The 22,340-nt window shown below is 43.3% G+C and overlaps 1 protein-coding gene across 1 annotated transcript in view; it reads left to right on the top strand.

Moving 5' to 3' along the window:
* ULK2 (unc-51 like autophagy activating kinase 2) overlaps positions 1–22,340 on the top strand; it is a 43,220-nt gene that overhangs the window by 6,760 nt on the left and 14,120 nt on the right. The window contains exons 4-16 of the mRNA XM_068154746.1: positions 6,438–6,470; positions 7,676–7,712; positions 9,529–9,702; positions 10,834–10,907; positions 12,268–12,369; positions 12,707–12,765; positions 13,083–13,165; positions 15,807–15,857; positions 16,206–16,294; positions 17,083–17,254; positions 17,876–17,936; positions 18,697–18,789; positions 21,755–21,892. Of these exons, the coding sequence (XP_068010847.1) occupies positions 6,438–6,470; positions 7,676–7,712; positions 9,529–9,702; positions 10,834–10,907; positions 12,268–12,369; positions 12,707–12,765; positions 13,083–13,165; positions 15,807–15,857; positions 16,206–16,294; positions 17,083–17,254; positions 17,876–17,936; positions 18,697–18,789; positions 21,755–21,892 (1,166 nt within the window). The remainder of the gene's footprint in view (positions 1–6,437; positions 6,471–7,675; positions 7,713–9,528; positions 9,703–10,833; positions 10,908–12,267; positions 12,370–12,706; positions 12,766–13,082; positions 13,166–15,806; positions 15,858–16,205; positions 16,295–17,082; positions 17,255–17,875; positions 17,937–18,696; positions 18,790–21,754; positions 21,893–22,340) is intronic.

The following is a 22,340-nucleotide window of genomic DNA, read 5'->3' on the forward strand; positions in this document are numbered from 1 at the left end:
AGAGGCAAATGTTTTGCAGCAGTAGGGCTCTGAAAAATAAGCATGCAGCTCACCTCTGAATGTGAAATGGAAGTTTTTCACGAGGCACAATGCTTTTAAAACCCCAGAATATAATGGATGGCTTGCAAGATGTAACCTATTTAGGAGCTGTCTTGAGCAAGTGTTTGGTATTCTTTCGTTCAAGAATAGTAAAACAAGAAAAACCAACCTCAACTCATAATCTCTAAAGCAGTTTAAGAATGCAGCTTTTTTCCCATGGTGGTGCTGTGGGATGTCATTCATCTGCAAAAGATCATCAGTCTTGGATGCTGTTAACTGGGGAAAGGGAGCCCACTGTTTCTCAAAAGCAAAAGGAGTCTGAAATAACCTCTAACTCACCAGCATGAAGTCAACTGAGGTCCTTGGGTAAAGTATTGTACTGAAGCATGAAGGTATCAGTTAAGTTATTTGGAATGTGCTATATATAGGACATGAATTTACAGTTTTGTGCAGTTCATGATCCCAAGTGTGTGCTGAGTAGAACTAATCTCTTGCACAGTGCCAGACAGTGCCTGTTTTAGCAAATAATTTAATTCAAAACCTCTTTAGAATGTCAGCCATGGGGGTGAAAGCCTGCAATGCATCTTGGAGATAGCGTTGGAGAAGAATGAATTAATGTCTTCGCTGGATGGAGTCTGGAGTTGGCTGTTTGAACAGTAGTTTAGGGAGAACTAATTTCTAGTGTGTTAGCAGAGAAACAGTATCTGAACATAAATTGTTTCTTGTCTTAGCTCCTTGGTACGTAGCAGACAAAGTAAGTGCAGCTGCTTTTGCTGTCCTTGAAAGCGGTGAGAGCAAGTGGGAACAAAGCCAGTGTCCTGGTACCTGCTTCTCAGCCTTTACTAATGGACAAGTGCCCTTGAGTTCTTACCAGGGATGCTTGTGGAAGAAGCCCTGTTTATGCATAGCTGCTGTTTTACCAGAGGGAATTAAGTATTGCTGTCTGGTTTACCCAAGGACTCCAGTTGGTCTGGTCGTGTTGCATTTGCTTCTTGAAGCGTTTGCTTCAAGCATTTTAGTGTGTGTGCTCTTGAACGTGGTGTTTCACAGCTTTTATTGCCTCCATCCCCCCATCATGGCTGTTCTTGAACTGCTGTCTTTTGAATGAGGATGTCTCAGTATTTGTGGTGGGTTTTTTTTCTCCCTCAACTCCTTGATGAAGCCTTTTGTGTTTGTCAATATCCATCCTCACTGGGTGTGGAAACAGTCATAAGAAAACATTCTGTTCAGACAAGTTTTCACACAAAAAGAAAAATCCTGCCCTGCAGAAGTAGTAGAGGTTTGGAAATACTCTCTGGCAGCTGATGCTAACTGGAAGGTTGGTTGTGTCAATACTGGGCTGCAAGGAATGATGCCACTGTAGGTGTTGAAGGTCAGGGACAAGCAGTTAGTTCTGGCCCACAGAACCAAAGAGCTGGAGTTACTACATAGCCCTCGGCTTACCTGCTCTGCCCAGATGCAATAGTTTCTACTTAGAACTGGTTCAGAGATCTTGTAGCATCTGAGCACATTAAATGTTGGGTGTGCTGTGAACAGTTCTGCCTTTGCTTTGTGCTGTGCAGCAGGCCAGGCCCCTTTAGCACCTCCCATATATATTAGTTAAGTACAGCATTTCACAGAACAGAAAATGAGTGCTACAGCTATTGTGGTACATTTCTCCATGGCTGATTGCTCTTTTATGTGAATAATTGGCAGCATGCATGCTCTTTGAATCCTACAGGCACATGTCAAGTGACATTTACTCTGAGACTTAACATTGAGTCAGAACTAACTAACAAAATGTTCGGTCCTTTAGGTGATAGGAGCCAAACGTGGTAGAAGCTGCTGCTGTGTTGCACTTGCAGAGCGAAACAAAAGCATCTGCAACGCAGTGAGAAACACTCTTAAGAAGATCTGGACCAGCCCTTTTGCACTAAATCATGAGAACTTTTGCCAAGTGTATTTAATATTAAAAAAAAAAAAGAGGAGGAGTGTATTCTTTACCAAAAATATTAACTATAGCACAAATGAATGGCTCAGAACTAATCAGATAACAGCAGTGCACAAGCTGGCAGGTTAACTCTCCTGCTCTTGGGACACAAACTGCAGCTAAACACAATCTACAGACTTGGAGCCAAACCAGAGTAACTCTTTATTTGCCATGGTTTCTGCCTTGGCAGCTCACTAAGGGTTCCTTGCAGACTTTCAGCTTATTCTCCAGGAGGGCTTCCTAACTGAAAAGAAATGTAGGGGATGTTTCTGCCAGCATGCTTGAGTTCTAGCAACAGCTGTCAGAAGTAACCATGGATGTTTTGACTTCTTTTTCAATTAATGTCTTTTAAATGGAACTGCTGCACCGAGCTTGTGATTTGGGTTGGAACTTCACATCCCCTGAGACGACTGTTGGAAGCCTGGGTTTAAAACACACAAAGTTTGGGCAAATATGTTGCCTCTTAATCCCTTTCATTTAAGTCTATCCATTAGCTCTCAGAATGATGAAGTTGTCTCCTATTAACCTTTCCTACCTTTTACTCCAACTCACAAGTAAAACCTACATTCAGAATAAGGAGCTCAAGTAGGCTTCTGTCAAGAAAACTTTAAGGAACAAATCAAGGCATGCTGGGCAAAACTGTTCTGCAATTGTTGCAACACAGCACACACTTGTTTTGCATGATGATTTCTCCAGGTAGAAGTGTAGGGCAGGACAACTCCAGCTGCAATAATTTTATGATCTGTAAATGAATGTAAATTTTTTTGGAAAGCTTTGTTACCTGTTTTCAAGAAGCAGTTTACAATGGCTCGCTAGGTCAGCTTCAATCCTGAGTGTGAGGTCTGAAATAAGCAGGTTTCTTTTCATTTTGGAGCACTTTGCTCTGCTTAGCAGAAGAGAAATCCCAGCTCTAGGGAATGATGCTGGGCATAGCTTTGTTTTTCAGCAGAATCATTTAGAAAGGAATAATGTGTCTGTAGAACTGGCTTGTGTTTTCTCCCCAAATGGAGATCACATTCCCAGTCAAGCTGGCCAAAGACTCTTAACACAAAATTTGAGCAACTGTGAGGGGATGAACAAGTCCAGCATGTTTGAGCTGAAGCTTGCGTTGGTAGGGGATTGAACCAGGTTTTGTTGTGATGGCATGCAGCTGGGGAGCCTGGTACCAGAACTGTGCAAAGTATTACTTCTGCAGTATTAATTAGACAGAAATTTTGACCAGTCTGGGCAATTCTCTTGGTGACACCTCTCATCTGCTCAGTTGCTTTAATAAAAAAGGATTATCCAAGCTACAGTAAGGAAACACATTCTACTTTTTGCTAAGACTTTAACTCAGTGACTTGATTGATTATTTTTAATCTAGAATATCACTCAAAACACAATGATGAGCAATGCTGGTTGAGAGAAATCTAGTGTAGTCTGTAGGAACAAATGAATTTAAACAGGTGAGTGCTAACACAACAGGACAAATCATCAGCTCCATGTTTCTGAAGAGAGCAGTTTCATTTGAAAGGACTTTGTTTCCAAGGGAATCCAGAAAACACATTCTCTTAGTTCTGTGATGAATAAAAGTCTGTCATGAGCTGAGCATTACATACTGCCATAAGCTGCTGGTTTTGTACAGAGTGTGTTGTGTAGTGGAGGCAGTGACGCTGTGGAACATCTATTTCTGATTCATGGGATTGCTATGTTGGGGTGGAAATCCACTAGCTGAGCTGCTTGTCGCTGGAGAGCGGACAGCTTCCATGCTTCTCAGCACACATCACAGTTGTCCTTTGAGTGAAGTGATCCTCAGCTAGCAGAAACTTCAGTTTCATACACTGGGATTTGCTATTTGGCATCCTTGGGATTCCTGAAAGAAAGGGGGAATCTTGTCTTGGAAGATAGTATTTAAAGGAACAATGTAGAAAGAAACAACATTTATCATCATGTATTTTTAGTAATTTGCAAAGCAACTAATTACCTTTTTGTTTATTTCCCTAATGCATGGATTGAGGTTTATAGGGTTGCAAATTACCATTCATGCTGGCCACAGCTGTTACAGAGACACTGAACAATTGGGACTTCCTGAAATGTGATCTGCTGCTGCTTTAATATTCTATATTGGTTGGAGTTTGCCTTTCATTCCCAACAGATTTGAGTAATGTTCCTAGAAATGTGCTTTCTTGGAAGCTAATTTCCAAATGTAAACAAATCTGTAATGTGCTTGATGTTCTGAGCTGGAAAGAGCCTCAAGTGCATTTCTCTAACATAGATGAGAGCAGCTAAACTGAAAGCTTCCAGAAAGTGAAGCAGCCTAATACAATCTCCAATTAACTGTGAAATATCTGGTTTGTCTTGAACTGTGCTTACTGCAGTTATGTGTAGCAGGCATCAGTACTTGTGATGGATTGGTGGGAACTGGCTTTAATGGCTTGTGCCATCCATGTGCTGTGTGTTGTTGGTTTCCCTAGCCTGGCTCATACAATGGCTTTGGTTGGAAGGGACCTTAGAGATCATCTACTCCAAACTGCCTGCCATGGGCAAGGATGCCTCTCAGCTACACTCATCCAACCTGGCCTTAAACACTCCCAGGGAGGAGGCAGCTACAAACTCCCTGGGCAACCTGTTCTAGCGTGTTACCACCCTCATACTGAGAAGCTTCTTCCTAATTTCCAGTCTAAACTGACTCTCCCTCAGCTTCAAACCATTCCCCCTTGTCCTTTTGCTAGGCACCCTTATGAAAAGTCTCTCTCCAGCCTTCCTGTAGGATCTCTTCAGGTATCAGCAGACAGCTCTAAGGTACCCCCAGAGTCTTCCCTAGGAACAGCCCCAGTTCCCTCAGCATCCTCATAGCAGAGGTGCTCCAGCCCTTGGATCATCTTTGTGGCTCTCCTCTGGACTTGCTCCAACAGCCCTTTGTTAGTCTTATAACAGGGACACCAGAACTGGACACAGTACTCAAGGTCCGTGGGGCCATTTTAACTTTTCTTTCCAAAGTTTCCTAGCCTGCCTTGTTAGTGGGCCCTTGAAAATAGCACTCTTGTGGTGGTTCCTGTCAGTATAGTCAAACTGGATGTGCACTGAGCAAAGTGGTCAAATTCATGTTTGGGATTTGTTTTGCCATGCCATCTTCCTTCTATTTCTGACATGAGTTAGCAGATCACAGACAGTTCCACTTCCCACTGCAGCTTATGCCTGGCCATATCTGCTCTGGTATCCCACTCTTTTCCTTCAGCTGTCTTTAAACCCATGTTTTCCCACAAACTGGCAATCTTTCTTTGTGAGGTGAAGTGAAAAGGAGGTAACATTCTGTGTAACTAAGATAGGTTGGGCTTGATGATCTCAAAGGTCTTTTCCAACCTGGTTAATTCTATTCTATTCTAAGAGCATAATCCTGTTTATTTTATACTTGCCTTATGTTCCTTTCAGTCTTAGCTCAGAGGGAAAAAATGCATTTGCTTTATAAAAGGTCTCTGAGTGTCTTCAGCTAAGCTAGTTTATGCAGGAGACTGTGGAAAACAATGTTGATTATTGGCATAGACAGGTAGGCTCTTTCCTCTCACTGAGTAAATATTTGTAATAAGGAAGAATGTTCTTGTTGCAGTGGGGTTTAAGCACAGACATTTGGACTGCATTGTTGTGGGGGGGGTGGTGTGTAGATAATTTACAGTAGAAGTTAGCTAATCTGTCTTCCAGTAACTTTTACCCAGTTACAAGAGAGGGAATGGAGGTTGCAGATAGGTCAAAGGAGGTCAGTGCTTTGGAAAATCTCAATAGGAGTGCCATGAAAAATCACACCTTTGCTGTAAGGCATTTAGTTCCACAGCAGGGACATGCTGCTGCCAGTGACTCACTGAGGGAGACGCTCCACAGAAGTATGCATGAGTCCTGAATTAATGACCCTACAAAGCAGCATTTGGGAATCTGTTTATTCCAGACAGTTAGCTGCTTTGTGATTTCTGACTGACCTTTGGGATTCTTGCTTAGGAAACCTGTTGTCATAGCTAGTCTGTCTTGTTTATAGTTTGCAATTCTGCCCAGTATATTTGTGTTTAAATATTACTGTCCTGTCAGTGACTGATTTTGGTGATGTCTGATAGCAAAAGTTTATTTAGAGGTTGTGTTGACAGAGCAGTTGAAGGCTAAGGGAGTGGCACAGAGTGGAAACTGGTGTCACTTACTGTATGATGCTCTATCAAATGATAACTTTAGTGTTCAGGATGTTGCCTGGTGGATTTCTTTTTTCTTTAACCTATACAAATGCTCTTTAATACATGAAGTGTTAAATAGTGGGGAATGTACATATTTGCTGCCCTCTAAAACAGTGACTTTAACATAAAGGTGTCTCAGTTGATTGGAAATGCTCACATCACACTTGGTCAACTCAGGTACTGAAAGCTTTGTCTTGTCACATTCTTAAATGGGATTTGCTCTCCTTCTCTTTTAGGAAATGCCCAATTCTGTCTTTTTGGTAATGGAGGTATGTATTAACATGTTTCTTTCTGGCTGATTTTAAAGATGATTTTTTTGGACAAACCCCTTTTTGCACAAATGCAAAATGTCATTTGGATGTGGTGCTTGGGGATATGGTTTAGAGGTGAACCTTACAGAGTAGGGTTATCAGTTGGACTTTGTGATCCTGAGGGTCTCTTTCAACCTGAATGCTTCTGTGATTCTGTGAAAATAACCATGACTTGTTAAAGCAGTTCTGAAAACCAGGTTAGTTTCCTAGGCACCAATACATTTCTCAGCAGTGGCTGGCCCATAGATTATTCAGTTTCACTTTATGACACTAAGCATTGATGAAGTGTAACACCTCCAAGTATCACAGTATCACCAAGGTTGGAAGAGACCTTGAGGATCATCAAGTCCAACCTGTCACCACAGACCCCAGGACTAGACCATGGCACCAAGTACCATGTCCAGTCCCTTCTTGAACACCTCCAGGGATGGTGACTCCACCACCTCCCTGGGCAGCACATTCCTATGACAACTGACTCTCTCGGTGAAGAACTTTCTCCTCACCTCCAGCCTAAACTTCCCCTGGCACAGCTTGAGACTGTGTCCTCTTGTTCTGGTGCTGGGTGCCTGGGAGAAGAGACCAACCCCTTCCTGGCTACAACCACCTTTCAGGTAGTTGTAGAGGGCAATGAGGTCACCCCTGAGCTTCCTCTATTCCAGGCTAAACAACCCCAGCTCCCTCAGCCTCTCCTCACAGGGCTGTGCTCAAGGCCTCTCCCCAGCCTCGTTGCCCTTCTCTGGACACATCCAAGTGTCTCGATGTCCTTCTTAAACTGAGGGGCCCAGAACTGGACACAGCACTCAAGGTGCAGCCTAACCAAAGCAGAGTACAGGGGCACAATGACTTCCCTGCTCCTGCTGGCCACACTATTCCTAATGCAGGCCAGGATGCCATTGGCCTTCTTGGCCACCTGGGCACACTGCTGGCTCATGTTTAGGTGGCTGTCAGTCAGCACCCCCAGGTCCCTCTCTGTTTGGGAGCTCTCAGCCACTCTGACCCCAGCCTTAAAGTCTTTAATTTTACCAATAAGTGACACAATTTTAAGGTGAACAGCTGGAAAAGACGGCCTGATTTTTGTGAAGAGATCAGTAAAATCTGCATTAAAATTCTGCAGGAAGTATCTCAGTGCTTGTTTTGAATAAAACCTTTTCTCTTTTTAACAGTACTGCAATGGTGGGGATTTGGCAGATTACTTGCAAGGTAATTGATTGCTGTATGGCCTTATTAAGAAGGTCCTGCATTACATGTTGATAGTCTGTATTCCTGTTAGCCATTGCTGTTCTTTTGAGGGTTGTTGTTTTTTTTTCCCTTGTGATTTAAATATGTTTCTGTTCAGAGAATGTAATTCCACAATGCACTCTTACCCTGATGTGATTTTTTAGAGTATCTTTGTCAGAGTAATTGAATTCACCAGGAATCCATGTGGTCTGTATTCTGGCTCCAGTTATATCAGCAGCAGAATGCTGTTTGTTGAGTGTATGTGTGCCACATTGGCAACCTGAAAACTAGATTTTGAAGCTGCAGGGAAGGCATCAGGGTTTTGCATTTGTTTCAAATGTCACTCATCATTGAAGGCATAACCCCACAATGAGGTGAATAAAACAATGCAGAGAGAGAAAATGCTCTTTGCCACTGCTTTCCAGACAGTTGGGTGTAACATTCCCACATTTACAAATAGGGCAGAAGGTGCAGCTAACCACAGAGACCATGCTGGCAGAAATGTGTGCTTTTCTCTTTCTGAAGTCGTATGTTGAGGGTTACTCCCAGTGTTTTCATTCCACCTGCTTTCTTTTCCAAGATGTGAGCTTAAAAATACTTAATTACTTATATAATAATGCTTTCTGCTAAGAGGCATTTCTGGCTTAGGAGAGATTTTACCTCTCAACATGGCTCTGCTGAAGGTGCAGGCTGAAGTTACAGAACCATGACAAATGGATTGTTATTACAAACAGAATTTGGAGCTGAGATGTTAATCTTCATACTTTTTCTTGATGGAAAATATTCTTCTACCTGCCTCTTTATCTCAGTGTGTTGAAGGGAATCTTTTTGTGAGCAGCTATTGTTATGGTAACTGTGTATATTAAAAGCCTAATTCACTTCCCATTAAAATCCTTGGGAAGACTCACACAGTATCATCCAGCTCCTGCAGTCTGTACTTCTTCAGACTGCAGAATGAGATAATACCTTCTGAAGAGACTTTCAAAAGTACATCTCTTCTTTTTTTCCCCCCTCTCAAATAAATTTTATCATGGATGAATTTTTTGAGCAGAGTGGTTATCTGTGTCCCCATAATAATCTGTTCAAAGAACAGGTTTTATGGCCTGAAGTTGTAACATGATTGTAGAGGTATTTAGTGTTCCAAACTGTGAAGTTCTTTTTTCTTGGCTCCTTTGCCTTTTTAGTGAGTTGAGGCTTTAGTGGTGAAAGAATACATGAAGGGGGCTTACAAGAAGGCTGCAGAGGGACTGTTTCCAAAGGCCTATAGTGATAGCACGAGGGGCAATGGTTTGAAATGAGAGGAGATTTAGATTGGGTGTTAGGAACAAGGTCTTGCTATAGGGATGTTGGAACACTGGAACAGGTTGCCCAGAGAGGTAGTTGAGGCCTCATACTTGGAGGTATTCAGGCTTGACAAGGTTCTGAGCAATCTGATCTAGCAGAGGATGGCCCTGTTTACTGCAAGGGGATTGGAATAGATGATCTTTGGAGGTCCCTTCCAACCCAAACCATTCCATGGAGAAGTTTTACAGTTCCTGTACTACCAAATTGAATAAACTACTGTATAAACAGATAATTTGGAGTACTGCAGCTAGAGCAGAACTGTAGAGATTGTCTATGTTGTTGAGAGCATATGCATGGGTAGGGAAATACTGGAGATTGGATTGTTCCAGATGCAGTTCATGCTGATTTGATTGTCTTCATCGTTTCCCCAGTTCTTCATGGTGAAGTTCAGGGCTTTTTGCCCCAGTAAAATGGCATTTATTTTCTCATCTGCTAATGTGTGTGTTGCTTCCAGCTAAAGGAACTCTCAGTGAAGATACCATCAGAGTGTTCCTCCAGCAGATTGCAGCAGCCATGCGTATTCTGCACAGCAAGGGAATCATTCATCGAGACCTCAAACCGCAGAACATTCTGCTGTCTTATGCCAGCCGGAGGAAGTCGAGTGTCAGTGGCATCCGCATCAAGATAGGTAACTAACTGTGCTCTCCTTTGAGCCAAAGCGAAACCCTCACTGTTGGATTGGTTCCCTACTCAGAAGTGCTTTTGTAGTTAAAGCACAGAGGGTGGTCTGGATACGGTGTGGATAAAATTGACGCCAACCAGACAGTAAGTCTGGAGTGATTTGTGCTGTAATGCAGATTCTCGGTACGAGGTTGAGTCATAGAGGCCTTTCTGATTAAATCTGCAGGAAAAAGAAACCTGGTTAGCTGACGTTTCTAGTACTAAACTGTTTAGTTAGACAGAAATCTGTAACTTTTGAACCTTTCAAGTATCCTCTAGGCCATTTCAAACCTGTGTGCTTGTGAGAGTCCAGTTGCAGTTCCACTTGGTTTCGATTTGCCTTTGTTGTTGTTGCTGTGGTAGACTCTCCTGCTAGTTGAGGAGTTTAGAAATGTAGGTTATGACCTGTATTTGGCAGAAGGAGGTTAGGCATTGTAACTGGGAAGGGATGTCAGCTATTCAGGATACTACTACACTCCTCTTCAGAGGATGTTTCAGAAGTTTGAATCTCATTATTCCCTCTTGAGTGTCCATTTAAGAGTACCTTGGGTTTAATATGTTTCTTTTCTATGTTTATCTCAACCAAGAATCTGATATCTATTCCAACTCCATCTTCAAAATAGTATGGAGGAGGGGGAAAAAAAAAACCACCTTCCTTTCTTGCTGTCCTCACTTGATAGTTTTAGATGCTTCTGCCTACGTGGAAAATTCAGGAATCTGAAACTTGACTTCTTAAACTCGTACCTGACATCATTTCACTGAGGCAGATTTGTATATTCATCACTCCTAATGAAGCATTTATATTTAGCCACTGACTTTAATCCTTTCCTGCTGACGCCAGGCAGAGTGCTCTGCAGCTGGAGAGGTGGCTGAGCAGCAGTTTGTGCAAGTGATGCCACTGCTGTTTCTTGGCTTGCTGTCTGCAAGATAATACACGATCCTGGCAGTGTGACATAGATTTCACTGTTCCATGGAGTTGGCTGTGTATGATACCTGTCTTTTTCTCTCTGATAATTGTACAGATTTCATTTCCAGACTGTAACAATAAAAAGGTGAAAATTCTCTTTCTTTGCCTTGACAAATGTGTTTCTTTACATAGCTGACTTTGGTTTTGCTCGTTATCTGCATAGCAACATGATGGCTGCAACTCTGTGTGGTTCCCCTATGTACATGGTAAGTGTCAGTATGTCAGGTTGTGGTGCTAATCTCAAGCATTCCTCTGCCTGAACAAAATAGTTGGCAAGTGCCTGATGTTGCTTCAGAAGTATTAGAGGCAATGTGCAGTTCACCTTGTGACAGTTTTGCTTGCTCCTGTTGTTGTTGTGATTTGGAGGTCATGATCATAAGGAGAACACAGAGCTGTTGGAGCGAGTCCAGAAAAGGGCCACAAAAATGACCCAAGGGCTGGATCACCTCTGCTGTGAGGATAGGCTGAGGGAGCTGGGGTTGTTCAGCCTACAGAAGAGGAGACTCTGACCTCTCAGTTGCTTTCCAGTACCTGAAGGGGACCTACAGGAAGGCTGGAGAGGGACTTACCATAAGGGTGTCTAGTGACAGGACAAGGGGGAATGGCTTGAAGCTGAGGGAGAGAAGGTTTAGACTGGATCTTAGGAAGTAGCTCTTCAGTATGAGGGTGGTGAGACTCTGGAATAAGCTTCCTAGGGAGGTTGTGGATGCCTCCTCCCTGGGGGCGTTCAAGGCCAGGTTGAATGAGGCCTTGGGCTGCTGAGTCTAGTTGAGAGGTGTCCCTGCCCACAGTGGGGATTTGGAGTAGATAATCCCTAAGGTCCCTTCTAACAGTGGAGAGAAGATGAACATTTTGTTCAACTGCAGAAAGGCAAAAAGCTCAGAGAATTTAAAGGCAATATATCATAGCATTACTTTTTTTTGGGCAAAGTAGCTTCATCCCCACTTCCATACTGTTTTGTTTTGCCCCTGAAGTAGGGCATTATCTCTTTTCCAGTATCTAAGAAATACAAGCTAGAAAAGTTTTACACCGGTAGATAGGAGGGGAAAAAAAGCCAGTTTAATTCTAGTTACTTAATGCTGTCTCTCACATGTGGGGTTTGTGGGTTTTTTTAACAGCACAATTTGGAGTTAATTGCCATTAATTTCTGCTAATTAGTGTGGTAGTCAATTGAGCACTGAACCATCTGACTTCACCACTACTGTACTGTATGATCATGGGAAGGTCGTTTTGCTTTCCCTGGACTTGTTTTTGTGTATGCAAAATGTATCCACAAGAGCTGTATAAACCAAGCAAGTAAAATTGACCTCTTACTGCCATCCATGCCAATCACTAGATGTTTTCTTTGGAATATCAACATTTCTAGTTGCCTCTGGGTTTGAAATGTAGCTTTCATTTCAGATGGAATTTTCAAGTCCTCTGGTGCAGGTTAAAATGTTCCTTTGGTCTTTCAATAAAGTGGTCTCTGCTAATACTGCTCTGACAGAACAGCTGTAGAATTCCTATTGCTGTGGCTTTTGCTTTGTGGTGGCTTTTTTCCTTCTGAGATTGTGCTGTTCTTTCCAGGCCCCTGAAGTGATTATGTCTCAACACTATGATGCTAAAGCAGACCTGTGGAGCATAGGAACTGTGATTTATCAGTGTCTTGTTGGAAAGCCACCTTTTCAGGTAACATTTTATTTCCTTTTCCTCTCTTTTTAGTCTCAGGGACTATTCCAGGGCTTTTTTCCCTGTCATGAAACCAGAAGTAAGCAGTGATGTCTGAGTGGAGTGTTGGTACTTCAAAGGCCAGATTGCTTGGGGATACCTAGGGAGAAGTTGCTTATGCTTTGCTCAATCCAGAGGAAATGTATAAGGAAACTCAGTGCTGAAGTCACTACTGTGCTTGGGGTTTTCTCCTGTAATGCCCATATGCAAAAGCCTCCTTTTTGTGTGTGTACAGAGGTACAAAAGTTATTTCCTCCATGAAACTGAGCTGTAATTAATGTACATTTTTATTTGACAGGCCAACAGTCCTCAAGATTTGAGAATGTTTTATGAAAAGAACAGGAATTTGATTCCTAGGTATGTCACTGTGGCCTTTCTTGTCACTTACACTTGTTGATTGCACACCTTTTCATCTTTGGGAATGCCTGGGATTCATAACAATATCTGATGTTGCTGCCTTTGCAAAGGCTGAGGTATGATACCACTGAGTCATGCTGCATCTTGCCTTCATTGTACCTTGCTGAGTTGAAAGGGTCCTGTACTAAGGCTGTAGAGCATGTACAGTGAGGACTCAGGGACATGGCAGAATGCTGACTTCCTGAAATTTAATGTGCTATGCATTATTTAATGCATGCATTAAATTTAATGCATGTTTTACCTCCTCTTGTGTGCAGCATTCCTAGAGAAACATCAGCTTATCTGGCTGACCTGCTGTTGGGTTTGCTTCAGAGAAACCAAAAAGATAGAATGGACTTTGGTATGTAACATTTCCTTTTGCTCTCTTGACTTTCCTTATTAGCTGTATTCATGTGACCAGAATAACTGTCTTGACCTTTGTGTGCAGTACAGTATGTTTCATGTACATTCATTTCTCTGTTGTTATAAAGCAAGCAGAGTAGTCAAAATGAATCATTAGGTAACTTCTGTCAGTCAGGAGTTACCTAAATAATGACACAGCAATTATGCACATAAATTAGTTTAATTACTTCAGCTGCAGCCTTTTTTACCCCCCACAGTGTTAACTGCTGTCCCTTAAACTTCATGTCACAGTCTTCTGTCACTCTAACTGCTGGTTTGGCTTCAAGACTAGGAGGAGAGGTCTCTGGTTCTATGTGGAGTTGGTTGCCTTAATGTAATCAAGTTTTGGAGGAATGGAGTAGATGCTTTGTGAGGCCCCTTCCAACCTAAGCCATTCTATCATAATGAAGGTGTTACTCCTCTGAGAACCAGGCATGGGGGGTTGTGTGGAGATGTGATTGGCATAACTCAATTTAACTGCTGTGCATAAAAATTTGGGCAGAAATCTTAATCCAGAGAGAACTCTTGATAATTGGGTAAAATGTCCCAAATTATAGTGACAATATTCAGAGGCTGATATATAAATCTGTTAGGAGAATTACCACATCCCAAACATGATCTTTGAGTAATTGATTCCACTTTGCACTCTGGGTGTGCTGATCCCTACAGTTCCTTCAAACATGGGAAATTCACTCTGTCACTTGTGGTAGTGGGAGAACACATTTGTGCTTAGAAAGAAAAATAGAAAGCAGAATGGCAGTGATGAAAGTCATGTTTTCCTTGGCCGGGCCACTTAAGGGCCTCACAGGGGCTGCTCTGGAATGTGTTTAGCAAAGGGAGTGAAAGGGAGAGTGTATAACTGAGCCCAGCTGCCTGTTGTTAAAGTAAAAATAGCTTTGGAAATCTTGCTGATCTTCCAGCAATATAAAGCAGAACAGCAGGTGTTGTACAAAAGCTCGAGAGCACCTGAAGTCCTCGTGGTGAAGTTAATCATTACATTGTCCTTGCCTTACCTGGAGCCTCCCTTCCTTATCACCTCGTGGAAGGGAAGGTGCTGTTGAAGGAAGAGGAGATACTGCAGACCTCAGACTTTCTTTTATTTATTTTTTTTTCCCTTGCTGTTTGCTTAGGCCTGATGAACAGCCTTGGTTTTCCTCCACTGTTAGAACATGAAAGTTCACAAAGCTCAGCAGCTAGCTTCCACCAACCCTCAACTTCCCCATACCAGCTGAAGGTTGCTTCTTGTAGCATAAAACTTTCCTTTAAACTACTAGCCAGCTGGTTTTGTTAAGTCATAGTATCATAGTATCAGTCAGGGTTGGAAGGGACCACAAGGATCATCTAGTTCCAACCCCCCTACCATGGGCAGGGACACCCCACATTAGATCAGGCTGGCCAGAGCCTTGTCCAGCCTGGGCTTAAACACCTCCAGGGACGGGGCCCCAACCACCTCCGTGGACAACCCATTCCAGGGCTTTCCCACTCTCCTGGGGAAGAACTTCCTCCTCACCTCCAGCCTGAATCTTCCCACCTCCAGCTTCATTCCATTCCCCCTAGTCCTATCACTACCTGAGATCCTGAGAAGTCCTTCCCCAGCCTTCCTGTAGGCCCCCTTCAGATACTGGAAGGCCACAATGAGGTCACCTCGGAGCCTTCTCTTCTGCAGACTGAACAGCCCCAACTCCTTCAGTCTGTCCTCAGCACATCCATTTGCAACAAGAGCAAACTGTTAAAACAGTAACAAATTAACTGGTGAAACAAATTAATTGGTGAAAGAAATGTATTTATTTTATTCTGCTTTATGCTATGAACTGGCTGCACAGGACTTATTCTGCTAGTGGGAAGGAGAATGGCTGCTGCTCCGTTGTCATTTTCAGCCACCTAAGGAGCAGCATTAATGGGTTGAAAAGTTAGCCTCAGTCCTTGGGAATGGCAGAAGTGAAAACACTGTCAGTGTCTCAGGTAGTGATAGGACTAGGGGGAATGGAATGAAGCTGGAGGTGGGGAGATTCAGGCTAGATGTGAGGAGGAAGTTCTTCCCCATGACAGTGGTGAAGCCCTGGAATGGGTTGTCCAGGGAGGTGGTTGGGGCCCTGTCCCTGGAGGTGTTTAAGCCCAGGCTGGTTGAGGCTTTCGGCAGGCTGATCTAGTGTGGGGTGTCCCTGCCCATAGCAGGGGGATTGGAACTAGATGATCCTTGTGGTCCCTTCCAACCCTGACTGATACTATGATGTGAGAGATGCTGCTCATTTCAAAGAGCAAATTAAAAGTGAGTTAGTAAAGAGCACAAGTTCATGATGAGTATGAGAAGGTTCCTGTGTCTGTGATCCACAAGCACAGTCAGAAAATGTCCTCCAGTGATTCAGTCTGATCTGCCTCACTGCCTGTTGTTCGAAGTTCTTCAATTGATTGTTTTTTGTTTCCAAATGCTCTAGCAACACACAACCTAGAAAGCTTTAATCTTTTATAAGCTACTCAAACTCTCTGGCTCTGAAATATTGATTGTGGGAAGGCAACCATTTATTGTCATCCACGATGCAGCCTGTAAACTCTGTGTCAGTTGTAGATGTACTCACCATGGGTTGTTTCTCGTTCTGCAGAAGCATTTTTCAACCACCCTTTCCTAGATCAGATTTCAACAGTCAAAAAGTGTAAGTAGTTTTGGTTTTCTATTTGTTCCTGTAAATGATGAATGCTGGGGGTGGAAGTGAGGAAAGACCTGCCAGATCACTGTTCATGAGATGTTTTCCTGTGTCTGTTGTTGTGCTCTGTGGTGGGGCTGTGTTTGGAATCCCTTTTTTCCGTTATGCTAGACTGAAATGTGATTCTTATTTACTAGTTCCTTTGGCATTTCAAGTGAACTTAAATACCCTGCCCTGTTTAAGGATGTGCTGTGCTTCTAAGCTGTGTAAGGGTTTATGAATGAAAAGCAATGAGGAAATGAGTTTGAAGGCTGAAGCCTTTCAATATTTTCTCTCTCCTGGGTTTTCCTCTTCTAGCTTGTCCTGTACCAGTGCCCACATATGCTGGCTCTGTCTCCGGCAGTTCCTGTGGCAGCTCTCCTTCGTGCCGTTTTGCTTCTCCTCCAGTAAGTTCTCTGGTTTACAGAATGATCTCTAGAAAGCATTTTCATAGCATGGCTTAGGTTGGAAGGGACCTTAGAGGTCATCTACTCCAACCTCCCTGCCAGAGGTTCCCACCCTCATCCAACCGGGCCTTGAACATCCCTAGGGAGGAGGCATCCACAACCTCCTGTGGCAGCCTATTCCAGGGTCCCACCACCTTCATTCTGAAGAATGTCTTCCTAAGATCCAGTCTCTCAGCTTCAGACCATTCCCCTTTGTCCTATTGCTAGACACCCTTATGAAAAATCCCTCTCCAGCCTTCTTGTAGGATCCCTCCATGTATTGGAAGCCAGCTCTAAGGTGCCCCCAGGATCTTCTCTTCTGCAGGCTGAACAACCCCAGCTCCCTCAGCCTAAACTGACACTACAGTGTTACCTACTATTTGAAACAGCCAATTAAAATACATTTTACAGTTCTTAATGCCTACAAAACAAAAACATGGCTCTAAGGCCCACGGAGGTGGTGGAGTCACCGTCATTGGAGGTTTTCAGGAGGAGACTTGATGGGGTGCTTGGTGCCATGGGTTAGTTGTTTAGGTGGGTTGGATTGGTTGATGGGTTGGACACGATGATCTTGAAGGTCTCTTCAAACCTGGTTTGGTTTATTCTAAATAAAGGTAAAGATTTACCTTTTATTTGCCAAAGCTAATGATAACTCTCATTTTAGAAGCATCATGGTTAAAAGAACAATCCTGCATTCTGAAGCACTGGATTTGCAATCATTTTTAATATTTATTTCCACCCCTCTCCAGTCTCTGCCAGACATGCAGCATATTCAAGAAGAAAACTTGTCTTCCCCACCACTGGGTCCTCCTAACTATCTTCAGGTCTCTAAAGACTCTGCCAGTACCAGTAGTAAGAACTCCTCTTGTGACACAGATGACTTTGTCCTTGTCCCACACAATATCTCTTCAGACCACTCATGTAAGAATCTTTCTTATTTTTACATTTAAAACCAATTTCCATGTGTAATAAAACTTCATGAGCTTAGTTAGCCTTTGGCTCTTTATGTGTGTGTCAGTTCACTTTGGAGTGAATTTCTTGAGTTTGCTCTTTTGAAGAGTGACTGTTTGGTGCACCTGCATGTCCTTCTGGGACATTTTCATCTTCATTTGAGTAGCCAGATATGACAAAGAGACCAAAGTGATTTAAAGTCATGGAAAATACTGAGGTTTGGCAGGAGGAGGGAGGAGTCAGTTGTAAACAGCTGCTGATAAAGGAACCCAAGGATTATTTTAGTAGAGACAGGCATGTTATCTTCAGATTAACTGAACAGTTACAGTCCGTGCTGTAGAGCCTCAGATAATAAACAAGTGCAGGTAAACCCATAAAAATGATTTAAATGAGAGATAAGGCATCAGGCTGGGCTTATACAGTAGAAAGGCTTGGATGGAGCACGTTGCCGTTTTACAACATCCTCCAAACCTGAATTGTCAGTGAGAAAAGCTGGTCAGCTGTTCTACAACAGCAGTACTGGAGATCTCTTGTTCTTTAAGGTTCTGCTATGCAGTGTGGATTTTCATTATGTGTTTCTGCTTCCTGCAGATGATATGCCATTGGGAGCAGCTGGCAGGCGGGCTTCCAGCGAGTTCTTGATGTGTGGAGGGTAGGTGTGAAGAGCTTTGTCCAAAAGAAGCCTCCTGTTCTGTAGAAGGGGCTGCTGGGCCCTTGACAGTGGTGGGTTTACATAGCTGTGTGGGCTTTCAAGAAAGATTAATGTCATAGAACAATAGAATCACAGGTTAAGGGTCGGAAGGGACCTCTAGAGATCAAGTCCAACCACCTTGCCAAAGCAGGATCACAGAGGGGAGGTCACACGGGAACACATCCAGGTGGGTTTTGAAAGTCTCCAGAGAAGGAGACTCCCCAGCTTCACTGGGCAGCCTGCTCCAGGACTCTGTCATCCTTACAGCAAAGAAGTTTCTCTTCATCTTGAGGTGGAACCTCTTGTGTTCCAGTTTGTATCTGTTGTTCCTTGTCCTATTACTGGACACCACCAAGAAAAGCCTGGACCTTTGTCTTGACACCCACCCCTCACATATTTGTAGATGTTAAGATCCCCTCTCAGCCTTCTCCTCTCCAGACTAACAGTCCTGGGTCTTTGTCATCACAGGAAAGATGTTCAAGTCCCTTCATCATTCTCATAGCCTTTGTTGGACTCTCTCCAGCAGACCCTTCCTCTCTTGAACTGGGGAGTCCAAAACTGGACACAGTATTCCAGGGGTAGTCTCACCAGGGCAGAGCTGAATTTAAATTGAATTTCATACTAATACATAAAGAGCTTAAATTCAGAAAGCTTTGGTGCAAAGCAGATGGTTTCTCTGATGTCATGACCTGTCTTCTGACAGTGGGTTCTGTTTTCACAGGCAGTCACCATTAACTATTTCTGGAAGCTCAGGAACTGTACAGAAACCACCCTCAGCCTCTTCTCGAAGTACTGCTTCTGCTACAGCTAACAGGTGTGTGATGTAGACTTGGTGTTTCCTCTCTTAAACAGGTTCTCTGCTTCTATGTTTTGGTTTTTTTTTACTTATGAATGGCTACTGGAAACTGAATTGGAGAGGAAGCTAGACCTGATTTGTCCAGGCTCTCTTACACCTAACCCATTTTAATGGCTGACAGTTTCACAGTTAACTTCTGGCTCTGGTGTGTCCCCAAAAGATTCCCTTAAGGAAAGAGAGCTTTCTGTTGTTTAAATTTTGAACTGGTTGAAAGCAAGAACTTCAGAGCCATAACTGACTTGTCCTTGGTCTTACGAAGCACAGCACAGACTTCTAGTGAGCCAAGGTGCTGAATGCAGTATACATTTTCAGAAGTAGTTGTGAGGGAAGGGGACTCTATAAAGCCCAGATTGCTATGGATTTGTGTCTCATGGCTGGATTGGCTTGTAAGTGGTAACTGGGTGTGGCTGCTGAGGAAGTGATCACTGTGAATTTCAGCTTTGTCTCCCAAGATACTGGAGATGCCTCATGAAAGAGTTAAACACCTACTGCAGTTTTTCCAGCAGCAGGACTGTTAAGTCCCCTTTCCTTCCCCATGATTGTAGACTGAGTTTGTGCTGCTTTGAAACAGAACTGATGTACATCAGTGGTGCCTGGCATCTTGCCTGCATTATACTGGAAAATGTAAAGCCTAATCATGCTGTTTATTCATGTACTACCTAAACAGAAGGCTTACATTTGTCATTTGACTAAGTAATGAATTTCATAACATTTTCAGTACAAACAGAAAGAGGATGAGTAGCTAAATGGGGAACAGAGCTATTATGCTGTGTGTGGTTTTGGCTTCTGCTAATACTACAGGGCTGCAAGTCAGCATTATTTGTTCAGAAATGCTTGTCACAAGAAAAGTTTGCTACTTTGTGCTGATCTTTGTGCAGTTTGGGAAATCTGCTGACGTGGGCTGTCAATACAGCTCTAGTCTTACCTTTTATGTTTAAAAGCAGATAATGGTTTGGCTGTGAAAATCCATTTGCTCTGGATTGGCCACATACAAAGTGTCATTTCCTATTTTCAATTGTCAGGTGTCACAGGTTTTAGAGTTACAAGTTGCATGAAAATGTCAGTTATGGTATCTGTGCATTGCCAAGTTCAGAGCTAGATGGCCCTGTGGTTAGAAACAGGTGGCTACCATTCATACTTTCAGTGTTTGTACTATACTAGAACTATTTCACTACTGATTCAGTACATTTGTTAACTAACTGGCAGCTTGGGGCATGTTCTGAAGGAAGCAGAGTGTGTGATGTTCTACACAATGCTGGGTTTGGTTTTTAATTTCCTGAGCAATGTGCTTTCAGAGTGTGTGACTTTCACTGTTTTATCACATAAAGTTACGCCCTATGAAACAGTGAATTTTTCTGATGAGCTGATCAGACTGGATGAATTATACCCATGGATGGTCAGGCACTTCTCAGGCTCCAGACAGAATAAGTAGAGGCAGTTCACTCTCCTGTGGTTAATTGCTAATTTTATTCTCTGGATCTCAGAGGAACAGATTTGCATGCAGCTCTGCACACATCTGTACTGTGTTTTCTCTAAGCAATAACAAACCATATCAGACTGGAGGATGCCTAACCAGAGCTCAGGAGCCTTGATGAAAGGCCAAGTACTGTCCTTTGCCTCCCCACCACACAACCACTGCATTACTGCTTCCAGTTAGCTCATGGCTCGCAGAGAGCTTGCCTGGATGTACCTGCAAGGCTGTGTGAGAGCAGAGAGGGCATTTTCCATGTTGAGTACTTTAAAAGTGCCTTCATGGCCTCTTCAGTGTCACTGTCACAGTTTAGATAACATCTGCTTCTTTTCTCCCAGAGGCTGACCCTAGGGAGCCTCCCTGTGCTACCTCAGTGTGTTGTGTGGGTTGTTAGCCAGCTGCCCACTGCCTTTGGGTGGTTTTCACTTGAGACCTAGGTGAAAACTTTCAGGCTTTCTGCTGACTGTGTGCTCACAGCTCTGTAGTAGCTTGAAACTGGGTGAGAATAAAAGGACAGAACTTGCCATGGAAGTTCTATGTGTATTGGGAAGTAGTATTTCATTTTCAGAGGTAGCAAAGAGACAAACAGAGACCCAGATTTCTGTTCAGCTGTAACCATGCAGTGAGTCTTCTAGCTGCTTGTTTTCTGAAGCATGTGGTAGAACTTTCCTCACGTTTCCTGCAAGAATTCCTGATCTTTCTCTGAAGAGGTGGTCAATAAAGGACCTGACACTAAACTGATTCTCTTCCACAAAGCCCATCTGTTTGAAATCTTTCCCTTGAATTGCAGCTTCCTTGGAAAGGATTGGTAGCTGATTACTTTGCAGTGGTTTGATTCCCTTATCAGATAGTGCACTGAGATAAGGCAGGTCAGGGACACTTCAGTTGAACTTGGGTAATGCTGCTCTGCAGTTTGAGTATGGGTTAATGTTCAGGTGTGTGGCTTTGGTCGTTTTGGTCAGGACTTTGTTACATAACATGTTTTCCTTTTGCAAGTTCATGCTGTCTCGTGGGATATCTCTGACTGTGCTTCAGTGGCTTTTTGTACACATTCCAGCCCTGCTGCTGAACTTCCTGTTCTTAGCACAGTGGGTTTTCCTAGAAGGCTATTTTGAAGCCTCGTAAACAGCACAGGTTTATTGGCAGGAAGTCGGTAGGGATTGGTAGGTTGCTGTGGTGTGTGACGAAGTGCTTCAGCTGGTACTGCACTTTCAGCTCCCTCTGAGACCAGCCAGTGTGAGACAGGTAGGTAGTGACCAGCAGATCCTGACCATCCTCTGGGAAGTGTTAGAGCTAGTTTAGGATAAGCTGGGATCATACTGCATGTAGCGAGTGCAGAAGCAACTTACTGGCCTGTTTCCTAGATTCTCTTGATGTTTCAACGATGGTACAGCTCAGAGAGAGATCTGTCTCCCAGTGCTCATCTCCTGTCTTCATACCTTCCAACTTCAGGCATTGTCAGCCTTCGGTTTCCCCCCGCAGCGAAACTGCTCCCATCCCGGTTCCCACTCAGCTCCGGAATTACCAGCGGATAGAACAGAACCTGTCCTCCACTGCCAGCCCCGTGTCAAACCCCCACGGATCACCAAGGTGAGACTTTGAATGATGAATTATTTTTAACTCCTTTTTCTCCCTTCTGGGCTGTATTTGTACCCTGACAGATCTTCACTGCTTTCTTGCTGATACCATTTCTTGGTATCAGACGTGTCAATGGTAACGAGTAATAGTCCTTCACGGGGTCAAGACTGTTGGCTGTGCACTTGATATTTGTCACAAAACCAAAGTGAGCTTGTGCTTTCACTCAAACACAGCCCAAGAAGGTAAAAAGATGAAGTCTTGCCGTTTTTTTTATTCCTCTCTGTGTATTACATGGTATTCCATCATGAACTGGAAAGTCAGTAATCAGTTATGTTCTGTTTCCACACACATAGGGATGAGATGAATGCATTGCTCTGCAGAATTTCAAGGAAACAATTCTTGGCATCCTAGTAAACCAGCTTGTCTTATTACAAGGTTCTAGTGTGCCAGAGTTATTCTC

The sequence above is a fragment of the Melanerpes formicivorus genome, unplaced genomic scaffold (assembly GCF_026170545.1).
Source record: "Melanerpes formicivorus ecotype bairdi unplaced genomic scaffold, bMelFor1.0.p_v2 SCAF_29, whole genome shotgun sequence".
NCBI lineage: Eukaryota > Metazoa > Chordata > Aves > Piciformes > Picidae > Melanerpes > Melanerpes formicivorus.